The sequence below is a fragment of the Petromyzon marinus genome, unplaced genomic scaffold (genome assembly GCF_048934315.1).
Source record: "Petromyzon marinus isolate PM22_M1 ecotype Great Lakes invasive population unplaced genomic scaffold, UKy_Petmar_22M1.pri1.0 PM_G_Scaffold_2, whole genome shotgun sequence".
Classification (NCBI taxonomy): Eukaryota; Metazoa; Chordata; class Hyperoartia; order Petromyzontiformes; family Petromyzontidae; genus Petromyzon; species Petromyzon marinus.
The window spans coordinates 5,634,078-5,653,409 of NW_027422761.1; the positions used below are offsets into that span (position 1 = coordinate 5,634,078).

The 19,332-nt window shown below is 42.6% G+C and overlaps 1 protein-coding gene across 2 annotated transcripts; it reads left to right on the plus strand.

The window, feature by feature from the left end:
- The first annotated feature begins 111 nt into the window (after positions 1 to 111).
- Positions 112 to 18,795, plus strand: LOC116938255 (uncharacterized). 2 transcript variants are annotated; one of them, XM_076060511.1, is made up of 8 exons: positions 112 to 285; positions 6,027 to 6,369; positions 8,906 to 8,956; positions 12,270 to 12,420; positions 12,594 to 12,715; positions 13,280 to 15,813; positions 16,315 to 16,428; positions 17,296 to 18,795. In XM_076060511.1, exons 1-6 carry the CDS (start codon positions 262 to 264, stop codon positions 13,375 to 13,377), a joined length of 789 nt encoding a protein of 262 aa, XP_075916626.1. In that variant the 5' UTR covers positions 112 to 261; the 3' UTR covers positions 13,378 to 15,813; positions 16,315 to 16,428; positions 17,296 to 18,795. The 2 variants fall into 2 exon arrangements, with proteins under 2 accessions (XP_075916626.1, XP_075916625.1); XM_076060510.1 differs by having other exon boundaries at positions 199 to 285.
- The last annotated feature ends 537 nt before the right edge of the window (positions 18,796 to 19,332 follow it).

The following is a 19,332-nucleotide window of genomic DNA, read 5'->3' on the forward strand; positions in this document are numbered from 1 at the left end:
TATTTCCGCTTATATTTGAATATACTGACACGTTGCGTGCAGAAGCTTGCTTTGAACGCTGTTGGGACATGTTCTTGCTGTTGATACTAACACACGCAACCAGCTACTTCTAGCTGTTTTGGTTATTCTAACAACTTCCCCCCGTGCGCATTGTTGAGTATTTGCTGTCTTTGCTTACCCGCGTGTCATGTCCTCATTCTGCTGCTGTGGCTTTCCCAGAGTGATGATGATGATGTTTCCGAGCGTGGTTCCAACAGCTCAATGCATGGTGACAGTAGCAGAGACGTAAGTACTAACTCTGTTTACAGCCCCGCTAACGATACTAACGGCAGTGCTAAACAGAAAATAATTCCTCATGCTTGTGCTCACAGCGGTAAATGTCGCACAGGCCCATCACTTTTTAGCGCTAACCCCGTTCCCTTTTAATACTCAGTTGCCCTTGAAGAACTGTCTTGAATTATGGTGCTATGATTCAAATTAAAGCTTGCCTTTGGCAAAAAAACCTTGAAACCTGTCAACATGATTCAGAGCTTCAAAGCTAAAGCAGACTGTGTCATTAAAATGTTACGCATTTTTTTGCACATCAAACTGTTGAAAAAGATAATTTTCCGTCATGCCGACCTTATAATTCAACGTGAAAGACATTTTTTTAAATATAATACAACACTCGTAATTACCCTTTTTACATTTTAAAATGTGGCATTGATATTTTGTGGGGAGCTTATAAGGTCCCCACAAAAATATCAATGTGTTATGCAGTGTAGTCCTATAGTTCGTTATCTTTGTTTTCTGGTTCACTTTATTGTTAGAATCGTATTGGAAAATAATTTTAGCTATCAACTAAATCAGTTAATGCCATTTTGAGAATTTGTGTAAGTTATCTTGGTGGAATAAGTTGTACAGGTGTAGGTGTAAACTGCAAAACAACAACTTTCCAGAAATTATTCACTGGTAAAACATGTTTTAGACCAATTTAGCTGACAGTGCACCCTTTTGGAAGCATTAGCGATTTATTTAGCTGTATAGTATGATTCATGCTGATTCCATTGATGTTGAGAATCATCAAATTCAGGGTAAGTACTGTTAATTCAGTGATCACTGTACAACTGGATTGTTGAATGATTAAATTACAGCCGATTTTAAGTTTATATTTATCACATACCTTGATTTACTTTTGAAATATTTAAATTCAAATGTATCAGTTTATTTTAATGCAGATGTATCGTGGTTGCTGTAGGTGTCACTCAATACACATTTAAATTGTTGGTGCGACATGTTTTTTGCGTATATATGTTAACAGTTATTACAATGTACTATTTAAAAAGTTAATACAGTGGTTCTCAACCCGGGGGGTGGGAAGTATGCCCCTCTATGGGAAGCACAAACAACTTTCAAGCGGGGTGCAGGCTGTGGCATGAATACCGTGCGTGATACATTTATCATGTGCAAGGGGAGGAACCCCATCGCCATATTTGCAGCAACAAAACACCAATAATTTTGATTTAAAGCTTTTGTGACTGCAGTAATTCATATTCTTGGCTCTTTCGGTAAAGTCACGTTGAAGGGAAACAATAAAATAATAATGTATATATAAAACAATAAAAATTCTCACGACGTTTCGACCATAACACAAACGGTCATCATCAGGTGTAATGTTGTGTGCATACAGTGCAATGTACATTTCAATTCGAAGCGTGTGCAGGCTTAATGCCAAGATCAACGTGGCTTCTCCAGTTTGTGATTTACAGGACGTGACACAGACTGAGACCGGTGCGGTTTTAGGTCCAAATTTCAGCACACGTTTGAATTTGCCGTTACTCTGCCCCTCTTAGAACTTACTCTCTCGTATTTAGTTCAAAAGCAGGAGACTTGTTAGCGGCACGTCTCCCTGCGCGCTACACCATAGCACGTAGGCCTTGGCACTTGAGTTGTAGGGTAGGGACCACGTGGCCAGGTGCCGCTTGCCCTCCACACCCATCGGAAAATAAAGTGAGCTGGTGAGTAATATTTTTGTCGATGTTATCGCTGACCACTGGCAAATCCTGTTCTTAAAGCTTTTTGTTGTCGATTTATATGACGTTAAGTGTTTGTTTAATGAGGGTTTTCTTTATTCATATTCTTAGCTCTTTCGGTAAAGTCACGTTGAAGGGAAACAATAAAATAATAAAATATATATAAAACAATAAAAATTCTCACGACGTTTCGACCATAACACAAACGGTTTTTTCACACCTGATGACGACCGTTTGTGTTATGGTCGAAACGTCGTGAGAATTTTTATTGTTTTATATATATTTTATTTTTTTATTGTTTCCCTTCAACGTGACTTTACCGAAAGAGCTAAGAATATGAATTACTGCAGTCACGAAAGCTTTCAATCAAGGTTTTTTTTGTACCATCCATTGTGGTGAACCGTTTTAAGTGATAGCCCTTTGCTGTTTTTTTTTTCCAGAAATTATTAATAACCTTACGCTACAGTTGCGCTGCTCTTAAAAGTAAGGTTGTAAACAAAAAACGTGCACGGGTCCACCAGCAGAAAAGGAATCTTTATTTCCCTACATCCCATAGATGAGTTGTGAGCTGACTTTTGTTAAATGCTGCGAGCCGTTAATAAAAACGCCTCTCATTTATTTTCTTTGGTTCTTTCGGTAAAGTCACCACCACGTAGAATGAGAATAAAATAATAAATTGATAAATTAAAATAACACGATAAAATTCTCACGACGTTTCGGCCACGACGCAAGCGGCCTTCATCAGGTGAAGGGACAAGACTGTCTGGAGGACAGCGCTGGAGTGAAAAAGCCAAGCTCAGACCGCGACCTTTAAGCTGTGTGAGAAGAAACAGAGCGCCTTGACAAAGGAATTAGCATAGAATTTAGCATTTAATTGGCAGACTTAGCACGATGAACGGTGTAGAGAGGGTGAACATGTGCAGACCGGCGAGGGGGCGAGGGGGAGTTTACATATCGATGGTGTGAAAAGAGAATTTAAGCAGCCGCGAAAAGTTTGGGATACCACTACTTGGAAAAAAGATACTGTACCATTGAAAATTAGTTTAATGTTCGGTTAAAATCGAAACCTCTTTATTTATTTGCCCTCCAGCAAGACTTTTTCGACGGTGACCTAAAGGAAGTAAATGGAAGTGCAGTGCGCAGCAGTATCTTTGTCTGCTTTCACCGTGTGCATTGGCCGAACGAACAGCGCTTGAATCCCTGGAGGAACGTGCAACCCCACCCACACCCAACCCTGTAGAAAGCGTGACACAACTTATTGTGCTGTTTCAACAATATCCCCCCTCTCAATACTGCAACCTATGTCGTGCTCAGTAACGTTCGGAGCCTACTGACGCTGCGCGGACACGTGTAGGCGGACACGTGTAGGTGAACACGTGTAGGCGGACACGTGTAGGTGAACACGTGTAGGTGAACACGTGTAGGAGAACACGTGTAGGTGAACACGTGTAGGCGGACACGTGTAGGCGAACACGTGTAGGCGAACACGTGTAGGCGAACACGTGTAGGTGAACACGTGTAGGTGAACACGTGCAGGCGACTGAATGGGTGGAGCAGCACATCGGCAAACGCCCGTTGGGCAGCACCGCGTCACGAGGGGCCTTTGGCGTGAACTTTACTGTGCACCGTTGTGCCAACGCGATGCAGGTCGGGATATGAGAGGGTAATGGCATCGTTGGCCTGCATGAGCTGTACGGTCACGGCATGGATATACACGTCACGGGCTGAGCTGTCACTAGCCGGCTTCGCCCGGGACTTGGGTCCACCACGCCCGGCCGCCTTTGTCTCCCCGGTGGCGATGTTCACACACACAACACGGCAGTTACTCGTTTGAGGCTGAGTCGACCTAGGGGAGGCCCAAGAGCGGTTGAAATAATCGTCGCCGGCGGTGGCAGTGAGCGGGAATCGAACTGGGGGTCGCCGGGTTCGTAGCGCGGCGTAGCGCTAACCACTACACTACAATGCGTTAGGCTTACACACACACACATAGACACACACAGATACACACACATACACACAGATACACACACACATACACAGACACACAGACACACACACATACACACACAGACACACAGTCACACACACAAACATACATACACACAGACACACACACATACACAGATACACACAGACACATACACAGCGCGCTAACCACTACACAACAATGCTTTACGCTTCCACATAGACACAGACACATACACACACATACACAACAACAACAACCGCCATTCGCCACTAAGTGGCGGTGACGTCACCACGACGCTTGTGCCAGGCTATGCTACACTACAATGCGTTAGGCTTCCACATGCGCGGGTCACGTGACAGATTTGACGTCACAGCATTTATGTTTTGCCGTGCAAAAACAAATACATTATTGAGCTCCCCCCCCCCCCCCACCAAAAAACTAAAACAAAAGTGTATTTGTATAAGGTTTGCACGGTGTACAGTCTGTAAAGTACCCACATGGCAAATTTAAAGTTTGTTGCATGTCGGGAAGTTCGCTAAACATTTTGAACAGACACATACTCACACCTTTTTGTCTTTTACATATATATGGAGATAAAATAAACCTAAGGCTTTGGTTACTTAATCTCTTTGTTAACAAAATTGTTATAGCAACCACACTTCAAAAACAAAATTATGAAGCCTTTTCAGGCTCCTTCAAAGTTTTTGTGGCATTTACATGCTGTTTTATTGTGATACTGCATATGTTTAATGCATTGGCAGTATGTTGAACGTCTTTCACATCGTGCATAGCCAACCAATGACGTAGCATCTGGAATATAAATAGTTTCCATTATTGGCATGATACTCGAGCTGAGTATCATGAAGATGCTCCTTGAAATCGATTATTTCTTATATACCTCTTTACCTAATATTTCACGTCATTCAAAAATTAAAATTGCACTTAAGTTAATCATACTTCAACAATCTCCCACTGACCAGCATGGCAATGTGTTACACCCGTAAGAATAATTACATGTTCAGGAAAGTTGCACTGAGTCTGAAGACTCCTATTCAAGAGGGTCCTGCACAGGGATGTTTGGCCAATAGCTGTAAAAAAAAAAAATTCAACGAATTAGTTTTTGGATTTCAATAAAGTTCTTTGTTACATAACACACCACCATTAGTAAATAGTTATATTCTTAGCTCTTTCGGTAAAGTCACGTTGTTTTGTATATATTATTATTTTATTGTTTCCCTTCAACGTGACTTTACCGAAAGCTAAGAATATGAATTACTGCAGTCACGAAAGCTTTAAATCAAAATGTATTAAATAGTTGTACAGTATTGTGCCGGAGATAGGTTTGGCTTTGGTGGATATCTCTTAACAACTTTGTGTTTTAATAGGGGTTTTTCCCCTTTTTTCTGGCAACAAAACTGAAACCTTTTAACAAGGATTCATGTCTACTGCATTAACCACAATACTTGCAGTCAAAATGCAAACGAAAAAAATACTATGATAATATGTAGCATTGTCCTTGAAACTGATTGGTCCACGCCAAGGGACGGCTTTCTTTTGAGCCTCGACCCAAATTGGTGCTCGACCAGATGACGCCAAAAGGCGTGCATTGTGGTTAATGCAGCGACATGAATCCTCGTAAAAAGGTTTCAGTTTTAGGAATAGGTTTTACCCTTTTGACTGGCACAAAAACTGACACCTTTATTCAAGGCATCATGTTTGCAATAACCACAACACAAGCAGTCAAAATGCAAACAAAAGAGACAACTCTGATAATAATATGCACTGTCCTTGAATTTGATTGGTCCACACGCGAGACGGCTTTTCTTAGAGCCTAGTCTCCACTGGTGTTGGACCAGAAGACGCCAAAAGGCGTACTAAAAGGGTAAAACCTATTCCTATATCTTGTTTCTGGCAAAGGAGGTCTCATAATGTAAAAGGTTTCAGTTTTGTTGCCAGAAAAAAGGTTGAAAAACCCCCTATTATTATTACATTTTGGCTACTGGCAAAGGAGGTCTAACGATGTAAACCTTGTGTCTCCTGCTCAGAGCCCTCCAGGCCAGCCGCGCCTCGCACAGGAGACCGGAAGAAGCCGGTCACCCCCTCCCGCACCGTTGGCCTCGCCTTCGACCCGGGCCGCTGGAGCCACGTCGCCGCTCGGCACGCTGCGGCGTCGCACCAAGCCCCGTGCGCCTCCTCCTCCTCCTCCCCCCCCATGCACCACCGCCTGGGATACGCAGGCTGCCGGCCCCGAGCCGCCGCCTCCGCTTCCGAGATCTGCCCCAGAACAGGCGCGGCCGGCGGCGTTGTTGTTGTTGTCGCAGCCTGGATCCACTCCTCCTGTGCAGCCCGGCGTGGAGAACGAGCGTCGAAGGCGGAGCAGCTCCGCACGTGAGAGAGAGAGAGGGCTCTCACGTGCTCACATTTTCCATTTTTTTTATTTTTATCAAGTGCCCTTTATAGTTCTATCGATTCAAGGCCGATTTTTTTTTTTTTACGACGGAGCGGCGCTTTTTGGCCCTGTTCAAAATGCGGGAATTTAAGCTGTGCCATCGGGCAAACGTTTTGATTTAAGCGAAAAAGTATGTCTAAAAAAAGCTTCTGTTCGTTTCGTCTTGGTAACAACCTGCAAGCATCTCGGGGAGCAAAAAGTGAAATTCCATTGCTTTTAGTGCAGTGAACTGCTTAGGCACAATACCTAAACTTAAACACATTCTCCTGCGGAGGGAGGAGCTGGTAGGAACGTTGTTGGGTTGCTCGGTCAATGGCCAGGGTCAACGGCGGCACCACCACGTGGTGTGTTCCGTAAATATGCCCGACTGTGAGGGCAGGCACAAGCCAGCGTGAGTAGGTTAAACGTTGAGTTTTATAAGGGCACCACGGGGTGACCAGCCCCTCCCCAGCCAGCCCCACCCCCCCACGCAGCCCCTCCCCACCCAGCCCCTCCCCACCCTCCCCTCCCCACCCAGCCCCTCCCCACCAGCCCCTCCCCACCCTCCCCTCCCCACCCAGCCCCACCCCTCCCATGTTTGGATGCACGACAGACTGACACAATAATAATCTCCTGTGGGCTGGTGGTGTAGTAACCAGGAGGTTCCTACACAGTATCATCACCTAGCCGATTTGTCAACATCATGTTTACACAGGGGAGACGGTAAGCGAACACGTTCCAATCGTGCATGCGGTTTTGTTTGGCTTCAACTGTCTTCTTTCAACAAGACCTCTGCTGCTACACATTTACCTTGTGAGCCCCACTATTTCCAGATTTGAAGCTTTCGTGACTGCAAGGATTCACCACACTCTGTGTTTTTTTTCAGCAAAGTAACGACGTAGTTAAAAAACAAATAAATGATAAAACAACTAAATTAAATCACGACGTTTCGGAGGCAACACCAAGCTCCCTTCTTCAGGTGGAAACCGTCACAGCTGTATCAAGCAATTTTACCGTGACGATTTCCACCTGAATTTCTGTATGAAGTTGAGGCAGAAATTTTACCGTGATGGTTTCCACCTGAATTTCTGTATCAAGTTGATGCAGCAATTTTACCGTGACGGTTTCCACCTAAATTTCTGTATCGAGTTGATGCAGCAATGTTGCCGTGACGATTTCCACCTGAATTTCTGTATCAAGTTGATGCAGCAATATTACCGTGATAGTTTCCACCTGAATTTCTGTATCAAGTTGATGCGGCAATGTTGCCGTGACGGTTTCCACCTGAATTTATGTATCGAGTTGATGCAGCAATTTTGCCGTGACGGTTTCCCCATGAAGACGGAAGCTTGGTGTTGCCCCCGAAACGTCGTGATTTAATGTAGTTGTTTTATTTATTTTATTTTACCTACGTCGTGACTTTACCGAAGAAACACAAAGAGTCTATGAGCCCCACGATGTCTGTCGTCAGTCAAAGCACCGTTTGTAATATGATGACAAGGTGAAATATTTAATTGGCGACTTATTTTTGAGGACATCAACACAGAATGTATCATCATTGTTACGCTTAATGAAGGGTTGAAGTCGTGGAATGTTAAAGTGCCTAACCCAGTAATGTTTCCGGGGTTTAATGTCCTCGCGAAGCAATAGTGAATTATGTTTAAGAGATTTGGCCGGGATGAATTGTTCATCGACCAAACGAAATTATTTTTTTTATTATTGTGAAGAGAGACATTTTGCAATTTTGGGGTGCCATCAGAATCTTTATTTAGACTGGAGAAATCTGATGAACTGTGAAGCTCATTTTCACAGATGACCAGTAAAAGGGATGAAATATTTTACATTATGAGACCTCCTTTGCCAGTAACAAGATATAGTAATAGGTTTTACCCTTTTAACTGGCACAAAAAACTGAAACCTTTATTCAAGGCATCTTGTTTGCAATAACCACAACAAACAAAAAGACAACTCTGATATTATTATCAGAGTTGTCTTTTTGTTTGCATTTTGACTGCTTGTGTTGTGGTTATTGCAAACATGATGCCTTGAATAAAGGTGTCAGTTTTTTGTGCCAGTTAAAAGGGTAAAACCTATTACTATATGGATTAAATCTTGTCTTGTGATAGATTACACAGAAATGTGCCGCACTATGGCATCGTACCGTGCAATGTGTTGTGATGGGAGTTGCATGCTGTCAGTTGTGTTCTTGTTAGTCAGGTGGCATCACAATCCAACAGTCATCCAATCAGTGAGCAAGTTGGTCCAGTGAGCATGTACATAGTGTGTATATGTATATATTTGATTGTGAGTGAGTGTATGTGAGTACTTATGTGTATGTGTGTGTGCGTGCATGCATGTGACGAACATGTTTTATATTAACAGCCAGCTGCTGTTTGAACCTTAAAGAATTCACTTGACCGGTTATGGGTAAGTCAAATGTGCTGATGCTAATGAATGGCATTCACATGTATGGAAATGTTGTTTTGTGTTTCTCAGCCTCCGCTCAAAGTTCTGGGCGCTTACCGTTAAAGGATGAAAATGAAGAAGGTAAATATTGTAAAATGCACGGCTTCATTGGAATAGATGGCTCTGTATAAGCAGTATGGAGGCCAGAAGTAATTTTAATCCAATAAACTGTTTCTTTAAATGGTTGTTCATTTAGATATCTTGTGATCAAAATTGTAATCGTGTTCCGACAATTGGCTAATTATTACGCTACTTTGATAAAATATGTAATTTATTAAGAGTTTTTTTAGGGCATGTTAATTCAGATATAAAATTGACTTTCATACTGCAGAATAATGCTTACAAGGTAAAACAACTGCATAACCTTGCAGCAGGGGCACCATTTCCTTTGAAAGTGTGTGGATTAATTGAAGGATCTTTTGAAAGTCCTTTAACCTTCCCGGTCCTCATTTTTCCACGAAAATGTTGACAGGCTGTGGAGCAAACAGCCTGCCAAAATACCAACAAAAAAAACATTCGAATTAGTGATTTACATATTGTTAATTTACATATGTTCCATGCAATTTCAGACTAACTTTATTCCAGCTGGCAAAGCCAATTGAGCTCAGCGGCTCTTTAACAAGGACAACCAATTGGATTTTTTTAAAATCTTTTATTTGGCTGGCACATATAACTGGCTGTCAAACATCTCTTGTGGAATCTCATAAGATATATCATCTTACACAACTGCTCATACATATGTTGAACACGTACGTATGTTATGTTTTCAACCTGTGTTTGAGCTGTGAATCTTTGTTTAAAGGGCAGTTGTGGTGCTTGTAACGTAACATATTCAACTCGTTTAAAGTGGTAGTGTGAGTGTACGTTATAGATTTCGGAATGAAAGCTCTTGGATACTCCACCAAGTGCTCTATTTTTTATTTCATTGGCTACCTATGTTCTAAACGACACCATTACCTTATTGTTTGGTTGTTGATGATGTTTTGTAAAACTGGAATTTGGATTTCCAATGGACAAACAGGTCAAGCATTGTATGTTTGACATTAACGTGACGTTCTGTTTGAATCCAAACAATATTTAACGTATGTATGTAGAAATTATTTCACACCGTACGTAGCCAGACGTGATTGACATTAACGTGACGTTCTGTTTGAATCCAAACAATATTTAATGTATGTATGTTGCAATTATTTCACACCGTACGTAGCCAGACGTGATTGACATTAACGTGACGTTCTGTTTGAATCCAAACAATATTTAATCTATGTATGTTGAAATTATTTCACCCCGTACGTAGCCATACGTGATTGACATTAACGTGACGTTCTGTTTGAATCCAAACAATATTTAATGTATGTATGTTGCAATTATTTCGCACCGTACGTAGCCAGACGTGATAATGTGAGGTGCTAATCAATTGCGCTTTTGATGGAAGCATTATTGATTTAAAATACACGTAAATTCTGAAAGCTTGCACAAATTTAAATTTCAAATGCGCATACAAGTTGATGTTTATTACGTCAAAAAAACTCACAAGCAATTTCTTCTGCCAATGTTGGACTCGTACTTTTGCTTACCGTTCGTATAAGTTGACTCTTTTCATGCACAATTTGTACATTTCAGCAAGTCTGTTCTCCATAGTTCATTTAGTTCCATAGTTTCATTTATGTGGTATAGCCCTGTGAGCCATCCGGCTCTTGAATCGGGTGCAACCGCAACAAACAAAAACATGAACAAGAAAACATCTTAAAGTGACTTTGTGTGTGACTTTGCAAACAGAAAATCCAGGAAAAAAACATCAAAATATTCCTAAAATAGCACCGTACACCACCAACGCTGTGTGCAAAAATCCCAGTGGGATGCAAGTCAAACAACAACAACAACCACAAGACAACTTAGATTAAGGCCATCAGTCTAACTCCGTACTACAATAAACAAAAACATGGCCAAAACAAAAAAAAACTTTTCGAAATCACCAAAATAAAAGCCATAAATGCAATGTAACGGTGACCAGATGTCATCATTGGCCACGGTGTTTATTCTGGTTGTTGTACAGCACACTTGGCCAAAAGCTCTTTTTGTTGAACAAAAACTTCACACGAAACCCCCAGAGCAGATGCCCTGAGATCACGATGGGAACGCCTTTTATGCCTCCTCATTCATGGAGCCCCACGGCCTCGCAGTATAAATACTGCCTCGCTATAGAAATAGGTTTTACCCTTTTAACGGGCACAAAAAACTGACACCTTTATTCAAGGCATCATGTTTACAATAACCACAACACAAGCAGTCAAAATGCAAACAAAAAGACAACTCTGATAATAATATTGGCACTGTCCTTGAATTTGATTGGTCCACACCTGAGACGGCTTTTCTTAGAGCCTAGTCTCCACTGGTGTTGGACCAGAAGACGCCAAAAGGCGTACAATACCAGTGGAGACTAGGCTCTAAAGAAAGCCGTCTCGGGTGTGGACCAATCAACTTCAAGGACAGTGCCAATATTATTTTCAGAGTTGTCTTTTTTGTTTGCATTTTGACTGCTTGTGTTGTGGTTATTGCAGACACGATGCCTTGAATACAGGGGTCAGTTTTTTGTGCCAGTTAAAAGGGTAAAACCTATTGCTATATCTTGTTCCTGGCAAAGGAGGTCTCATAGTGTAAACGCTGCCCCGCTGTTTGCCTTTATTCGAAGCAACCCGCGCACTGATGACACGTTCACGTCGGAGAAAATCCGTTGGTTTGCAAATTGCTTGCTCGTGGAGATGCCGAACAGCACGGCGAAAGAGTGCCATTCGTCCGCGTTCAAAAATTACTCTACGCTTTGCGTTTTGTGGATTTTAATAAGACATCTTTGTGGTGTTGAAGATGTAAATGAAAAGAACCCGATTTTTTTTTCACCCCCCAAGTGCTCTTACACAGCGTGATAGTTTGCGCGAACTTTAACGATTTTGTCAGAGAAAATGGATTCACGTCACTCGTTGAAAAAAATAAAAAAACATTAAATTTTGATTTAAAGCTTTCGTGACTGCAGTAATTCATATTCTTAGTTCTTTTGGTAAAGTCACGTTGAAGTGAAACAATAAAATAATAAAATATATATAAAACAATAAAAACAATTCTCACGACGTTTCGACCATAACACAAACGGTCGTCATCAGGTGTGTCGGTTTGCATAAATTTATTTATTTTTAAACGGTGTATTTATAAAAACATTTTTTTATTTTTTATATATATATATTATTATTTTATTGTTTCCCTTCAACGTGACTTTACCGAAAGAACCAAGAATATAAAAAACATTGCTCAACGTTCTGAAGTACGTCACGGTGTTCATATCCGCAATGTTTAACGGACCTCGTTCATCTACGTCGTTGGACGTTGATTACCGCCGCAGAAACATCTTTGAACGAGGGTGCTGGAATGGGCGGCGATCCCGATGTCACAAGGCAACAGCCCGAAGCGTCGTCGCCCCGTACGCTCGAACAAGGACCCACCGCCAAGTCTGAGACGCAGAAGACTTTCTGCGTCACATCTCAACAAGCTGGGTAAGGCGTCGCAACCCATTCCTCTTCGGGCAGATTTGCTCTTTTTTTACACGCGACACACTCCTTTCATTTTAATTTAGATGCGTTGAAAACGCTGCCACGTCACGCGTCCTGTCACGCTAAAAGAACACGTTCCCCACGTCGGTCTGTGCCGTCTGTTAATGTCGGCGCAGGGCCGTAGCTGATAACGCGGTGCAAGGAGGCCCGTCAGACCTGGCGCAGGCTGACGCCGGTGCCGCAGCAACGGCTGAATTGGACGAGTTAATTGATGAACTTGAAATGGGGCTGACGACGGGTGAGCGCTTTCACACACAAAACGGTTAGTCGCGGAAATAAGAATAACGTAGCACAATACTTAACAATTTCGATTTAAAGCTTTCGTGACTGCAAGGATTCATCTTCTTTGGGTCTTTCGGTAAAGTCACCACGTAGAATGAGAATAAAATAATAAAATGATAAAATAAAATAACACAATAAAATATCTCACGACGTTTCGGCCACAACACAAGTGGCCTTCTTCAGGTGAAAGGAACAGACCTGTTCAGGTGAAAGGAACAAAACAAACCTGTTCCTTTCACCTGAAGAAGGCCACTTGTGTTGTGGCCGAAACGTCGTGAGAATTTTTTGTGTTATTTTATTTTATTATTTTATTCTCATTCTACATGGTGACTTTACCGAAAGAGCCAAAGAAGACTACTTAACGTGTGATAAAATTCAGTGTTGTTTCATAAAGCGTGCAATGAGCGAAAAGCAAATGAGTGATAATATCACCATTAAAAAAAAAATACGTGGAATAATTGGGGTGTGGCATTTGTGATTTAAACATTATGTAAAAAATATGCTTTTGTCTTGTTTGCAGATGATGACTCGAGGTCTAAGAGTGGTCCCCGCAACGTGGAAACTGTAAAAATAAATAAAACAGAGGCTGACGTTGATTCTACTGTAGAGCCGGTTTAAAAGCCAGAACCAGCCCTTCCAGATTCAACAGTGATGAAAGCCACTGCGGACAGCAGCTCCGATAAAACTGATAAAGTCGACGTGAACGATGAGACAAATGCCAATGTGGCAACAGATGTCAACAGAGGACCTTCAGAAAAACCTTTGCAGTTTCTCAAAGCTCGCGATGATGTGCAAAGAATGGAAGCAGCCGATGGAAACGAGGCTGGAAACGCGCCGCAGGTTTCTGCCGAGCCACCCGTTACTCAGACAAAGAATGGTAATGAAGCGAAAGTCGACTTCCTTGCCAAGGTTCGGGAATCTGCCTTGGCCCAGCAACTTGACCGTAAATCCAAACCTGCCCTTTGTGGGTCTTTTACTGGGGCCACCGCAGAAGCGTCTGGTTGTGTCGTGGGTGAACAAGACCCCGGACGTAAAAGGTTACCCGTGGCTTTCCCTGACACGTCCACCAAACCCAATAGTGAGTTAAGCAGGGCAGGAAGGCGTGGTGGAGGAAGTCTAAAGTGCCTGGATAAAATGCCCGTTAAAAACGAAACCTGTCTAAATGCGCACGTGGAGAAAATCCCCGTAGTGCATGCCAAATCTGTGGACAAGCAAGTAAAGAGTATACCTGTGGAGCGACAGGATGCATCATCCGAACAGCATACGGAACAACTGGTAACACGCCAACACAAGACGCACGTGGAAGAGTCTGTATTGATCCAGCCAGTGGAAATCCGTCAAGAAATTGCCGGCGCTAGAGAAGAAATAGTTGAGCCAGACAAAGTTTGCAAGGTTATTGCAGAAGCAAGGCTAACTAAAAGTGAAAAAGTATCCGAAATAAATGAAACTTCACAGCCAGTAATGGACCAGTCAAATGAGCCTGGGGCTTCGATGCAAAACAGAATTTTTCACAAGACTCGATCAATTTCAAAAGAGCGACGTGCACCTGAAGTTGAATGTCAAAATCATTCTGCTGAAACATCTTCTCCAGTTTTTCCTGTCTGTAAGCAGCCTTCAGATCGGTGGAGGTCCACAAATGAAATCACCAGAGATTACCTTCCTAAAGTGGGATTGACCACTTACAGAATTGTTCCTTCCAAGCCAGTCATAAGACCAAAACCTGGAACAGCTGATGTCCCATTCCTTCTACCAGCTTATAAAACAGAACCCGGCAAGACTGAAAATGCTACTGCAACCAATGCTACAAAAGAAATCAAAGAAACGTTGAAATACTACTCAACAGCGAAGATCGGTGACATTACAACCAATCCACAACAGCATACAGCACATCAGTCACCGGTGATTCCTCTACCATTAATTCCCCCACCAGTGATTCCTCCACCATTGATTCCCCCACCAGTGATTCCTCCACCATTAATTGCCCCACCAGTGATTCCTCGACCATTAATTCCCCCACCAGTGATTCCTCCACCATTGATTCCCCCACCAGTGATTCCTCCACAATTAAGTCCTCCACCAGTGATTCCTCCACCATTAATTCCCCCACCAGTGATTCCTCCACCAATGATTCCTCATTTATCAGGGCTCTCAATTGTGGCTCGCCCATTCCAGAGGTCCCATTCCCTCCAGTGTACTACGGAGGCAATATCTCAGCAACACTCTGCCACCGAGCCACTTGCCAGCACTGCCACATCTCCACCACCACTACCACCACCACCATCGAGCTCAAAGCAAGATGCATTTTTCCGTCCCGGCAGGAGGGCCTCCAGCATCTACGTGGCATCTGCCATTGCCAAGAGAACAGCCTACAAGGCCATTGATGCTCCGAATGAAACTTACAGTGGCACAACCACAACAAATACAACACCTGTACATGCTTTGCCACCAATTCAGGTAAATTGGGAACAGGATGAGCTCACGATTCCACCACCACCACAGTTTTCTACGGAAGAAAATGCCAACATTCCAAATGCTCCAGGTGACCCGGGGAAGGTGATTATTATAACCGAGGCACCACGAGTCCATCAATGGAAGCCAAAACTATTCAGACCAGTCAGTTTCCCAAGCGTCATGTTCAAAAATGACAAACCATCTAGCGTGAGTGTAGCGTCGAGTCATTCAGAGTCTAAGAACGCCGTTTTTCCTGTCAAGTCACCACCTCCGGTGAGTCCTAAACCAAGTAGTGGAAACCCTTTTAATGTAAAATCAGCCACTAACTCATCTCAAATTCAGTCCGTTCTCAGTTCTCCAAAATCCACCGACGCAAGTCCTTTCCATCAGCCTCCCACAGTTTTAAATACCACTGGAACTGCACTGGAAAGTTTCAGTCTTATTCACGGGCAGAGGAAACCATCAGGTGAAGACAGCGGTCCGTTTGGACCGATGCTGAAGTTAAAACCTGTGGTGCAAACACCAATTGTGAAGGATAACAATGCACATGGTTCCCTAATGGAAGCGCTTCAGTCTACAGACAACGTGGGCACATTGAGAAAGGTCAGCCTGCTTTGTCTACATCGTCACATTTAAAATATTGTAATAAATATGGAAAATGTTGTGTATAGCCTAAATTAAATGTGATTCGTTTATTTAAAAAAAAAAGTATTTGTAGAACCTGCATTGTTAACCATGATTGCACATGTATAATTAAAGTTATCTTAAACATTTTGATTTAAAGCTTTCGTGACTGCAGTAATTCATATTCTTAGCTCTTTCGGTAAAGTCACGTTGAAGGGAAACAATAAAATAATAAAATATATATAAAACAATAAAAATTCTCACGACGTTTCGACCATAACACAAACGGTCGTGTTATGGTCGAAACGTCGTGAGAATTTTTATTGTTTTATATATTTTTTTTTTATTATTTTATTGTTTCCCTTCAACGTGACTTTACCGAAAGAGCTAACAATATTATATTAAACATTTACCTTGCTAACGTGAAACGTTGTACAACATTTCCGTAAATGTTCTGGTCGCTGTTCCGTTATATTCTAGGTTTCGGGTGAACATCTGCAGGCAATGCTGGCAGCTGTAGACAGTGAGGCAGAGAGAGATGCTCGCATTTCTGTCGCTGTTCCATCAGGCGCAGGAGGGAAACGACTGAGAAAAGTAAGTGGGAATGCAAGTGACAGCTGTGTATTTAATTTTGATTTAAAGCTTTCGTGACTGCAGGGATTCACATTCGTGGTTCTTTCGGTAAAGTCACCACCACGTAGAAGGGAAACAATGAATAATAACAATAAAATTCTCACGACGTTTCGACTGCAACACAAGCAATCATCATCAGGTGTGGTTTTCACGTCGTGAGAATTTTATTGTTTTGTTTTTTATTATTTTATTGTTTCCCTTCTACGTGACTCGGCCTCAAATGAGTACCCGGTGCGGTGTGTAAACATTAGCACGTGCTAACATCACTTGCTCCAAGAGTCAGTGACAGCTGTACAGGGTGGGGGAGGGTGGGGATATTTGTGTCTCGTGTGTGTGTGTGTCTCGTCTTTGTGTCTTTGATTTCCCATGCAGTGTATAAACAAAGCAAGTGCCATCCGTTCATTTGCTTTGGCCAAAGTGATTTTTTTAATTAAAAGTTTCTGTACGATAGGGATGTATGTGCCCGCGTGGGACACTTACCTTCAAAAATCTCAGATCATAGGAAGCCATTCCGCAATGACTAATGAGAAAGTCGGGGATAATCGAGGATAATAGGAAGAATAGGGCCGTGGATAATGGAACTTTTGTGAACCTGACAGCTGTTGCAAATTACACGAATCACGCATATTAGGGCCTATTTGTCTTGCTCCCATTAATACATTAACAAAAACGTCCTTCAACATAATTTTCTTTGAGCTTGAGGATGTACGTTTGCACGGCATCGAACAATGGCGTGATTTGTCTGAACTTGAAGTGTTGTTACCCCAGGTAGCACAAGTCTTGGTGTCTCGTTGACTGCTGTGTTCTACTGTCTTCTGGTTTCCATAGACCCCATCTGCAGCAGCAGCGGCAGCAGCAGAAGACGAAGAACTGGTGTCTCAGCAGTTGAGAGAAGCCGACTCGGGCGACTCAGCCACAGTGCGGCCACGGCTTGCACCTGTGCATTCTCCTCCAGTCCCCATAGCCCCACCACCTCCTGTCATCCTCGTGGGTAACGGGGCCACAGGTACAGAGCGTAGGCCCAAGGATGCACGTCTGGCCATGCTTGATGCCATCCGATCCGGCAGTTGTGCTGGCATGCCTAAGAAGGTGATTGTAACTGAGCCACCACGAGTTCACCAGTGGAAGCCGAAACCATTCAGACCAGTCAGTTTCCCAAGCGTCTTGTTCAAAGATGACGAGCCATCTAGCGTGAGTGTGGCGTCGAGTCATTCAGAGACTAAGAACGCCGTTTTTCCTGTCAAGTCACCACCTCCGGGGAGTCCTAAACCAAGTAGTGGAAACCCTTTTAATGTAAAATCAGCGTCTAACTCGTCTCAAATTCAGTCCGTTCTCAGTTCTCCAAAATCCGCGGTCGCAAGTCCTTTCCATCAGCCTCCCACAGTTTCAAATACCACTGGAACTGCACCGGGAAGTCCCAGTCTCATTCACGAGCAGAGGAAACCATCAGGTGAAGACAGCTGTCCGTTTGGACCGATGCTGAAGTCAAAACCTGTGGTGCAAAAACCAAAGTTTAATGTGACGGACGTGAAAAAGGAATAGCCTATTCCCACCGCGGGGCTTAGGGCGTGCCAGGCGTCAAATATTTTTCGACGTGAACCCCACCGTTCGAGAGGCAAATCCCTCGCGTATATAAAAGAAGAAAGCTAAGAAAGAATGGAAGATGTTTCTATTTAAAGCTTTCGTGACTGCAAGGATTCATCTTCTTTGGTTCTTTCGGTAAAGTCACCACCACGTAGAATGAGAATAAAATAATAAATTAACAAAATAAAATAACAAATTCTCACGACGTTTCGGCCACAACACAAGTGGCCTTCTTCAGGTGAAAGGAACAGACCTGTCGGGACGACAGAGCTTCAACGAACGTTGTTAAGATTCGAGGCGTCTTTTAAGCTGGTTTAGAGAAGAGAGGCACCTTGACAAAGGGGTTTACATATCAATGCTAAATTCTCCTGTTTGATATGTAAACCCCTTTGTCAAGGTGCCTCACTTCCCCCAACCAGCTAAAAAGTCGCTTCGAATCTTAACAACGTTCATTGAAGCTCTGTCGTCCCGACGGGTCTGTTCCTTTCACCTGAAGACGGCCGCTTGCGTTGTGGCTGAAACGTCGTGAGAATTTTATCGTGTTATTTTATTATTTTATTATTCTCATTGTACGTGGTGGTGACTTTACCGAAAGAACCAAAGAAAATGGAAGATGTGTCCATTACGTTATACTGTACTCATGTGTTCAATAGAAAATGTTGGGAGCGTTTGTCCCTTTTTACATTTTGGAGGTTTAATGATGCGTTTCGTGTTGATATACGAATAAACACTTGATGCAGCCTGTTTCGTTTTATGCCCTGTGTGTCGGTGCATACAGAAACCAGCACGTACGAGCGCTGTGCCGTATACCCATTGCAGAGTATCTGCATTAAGCGACAAAGAGTTGCATGTTCATACTGTTGAACATATACGGTAATGCAGATATTGGGGATGTTTATTTAACTGTGCTTCCGTTTGTAAATGTTAGGTAACCGGCACACAAGAGCGTGTGCAGTTCTACAGGTTTATTGTATTTACCACTGAATTCTACAGTAGTATTGTATTTACCACTGAATTATACAGTTTTATTGCATTTACCACTGAATTCTACAGTAGTATTGCATTTACCACTGAATTCTACAGTATTATTGCATTTACCACTGAATTATACAGTATTATTGCATTTACCACTGAATTATACAGTATTATTGCATTTACCACTGAATTATACAGTATTATTGCATTTACCACTGAATTCTACAGTAGTATTGCATTTACCACTGAATTCTACAGTATTATTGCATTTACCACTGAATTATACAGTATTATTGCATTTACCAC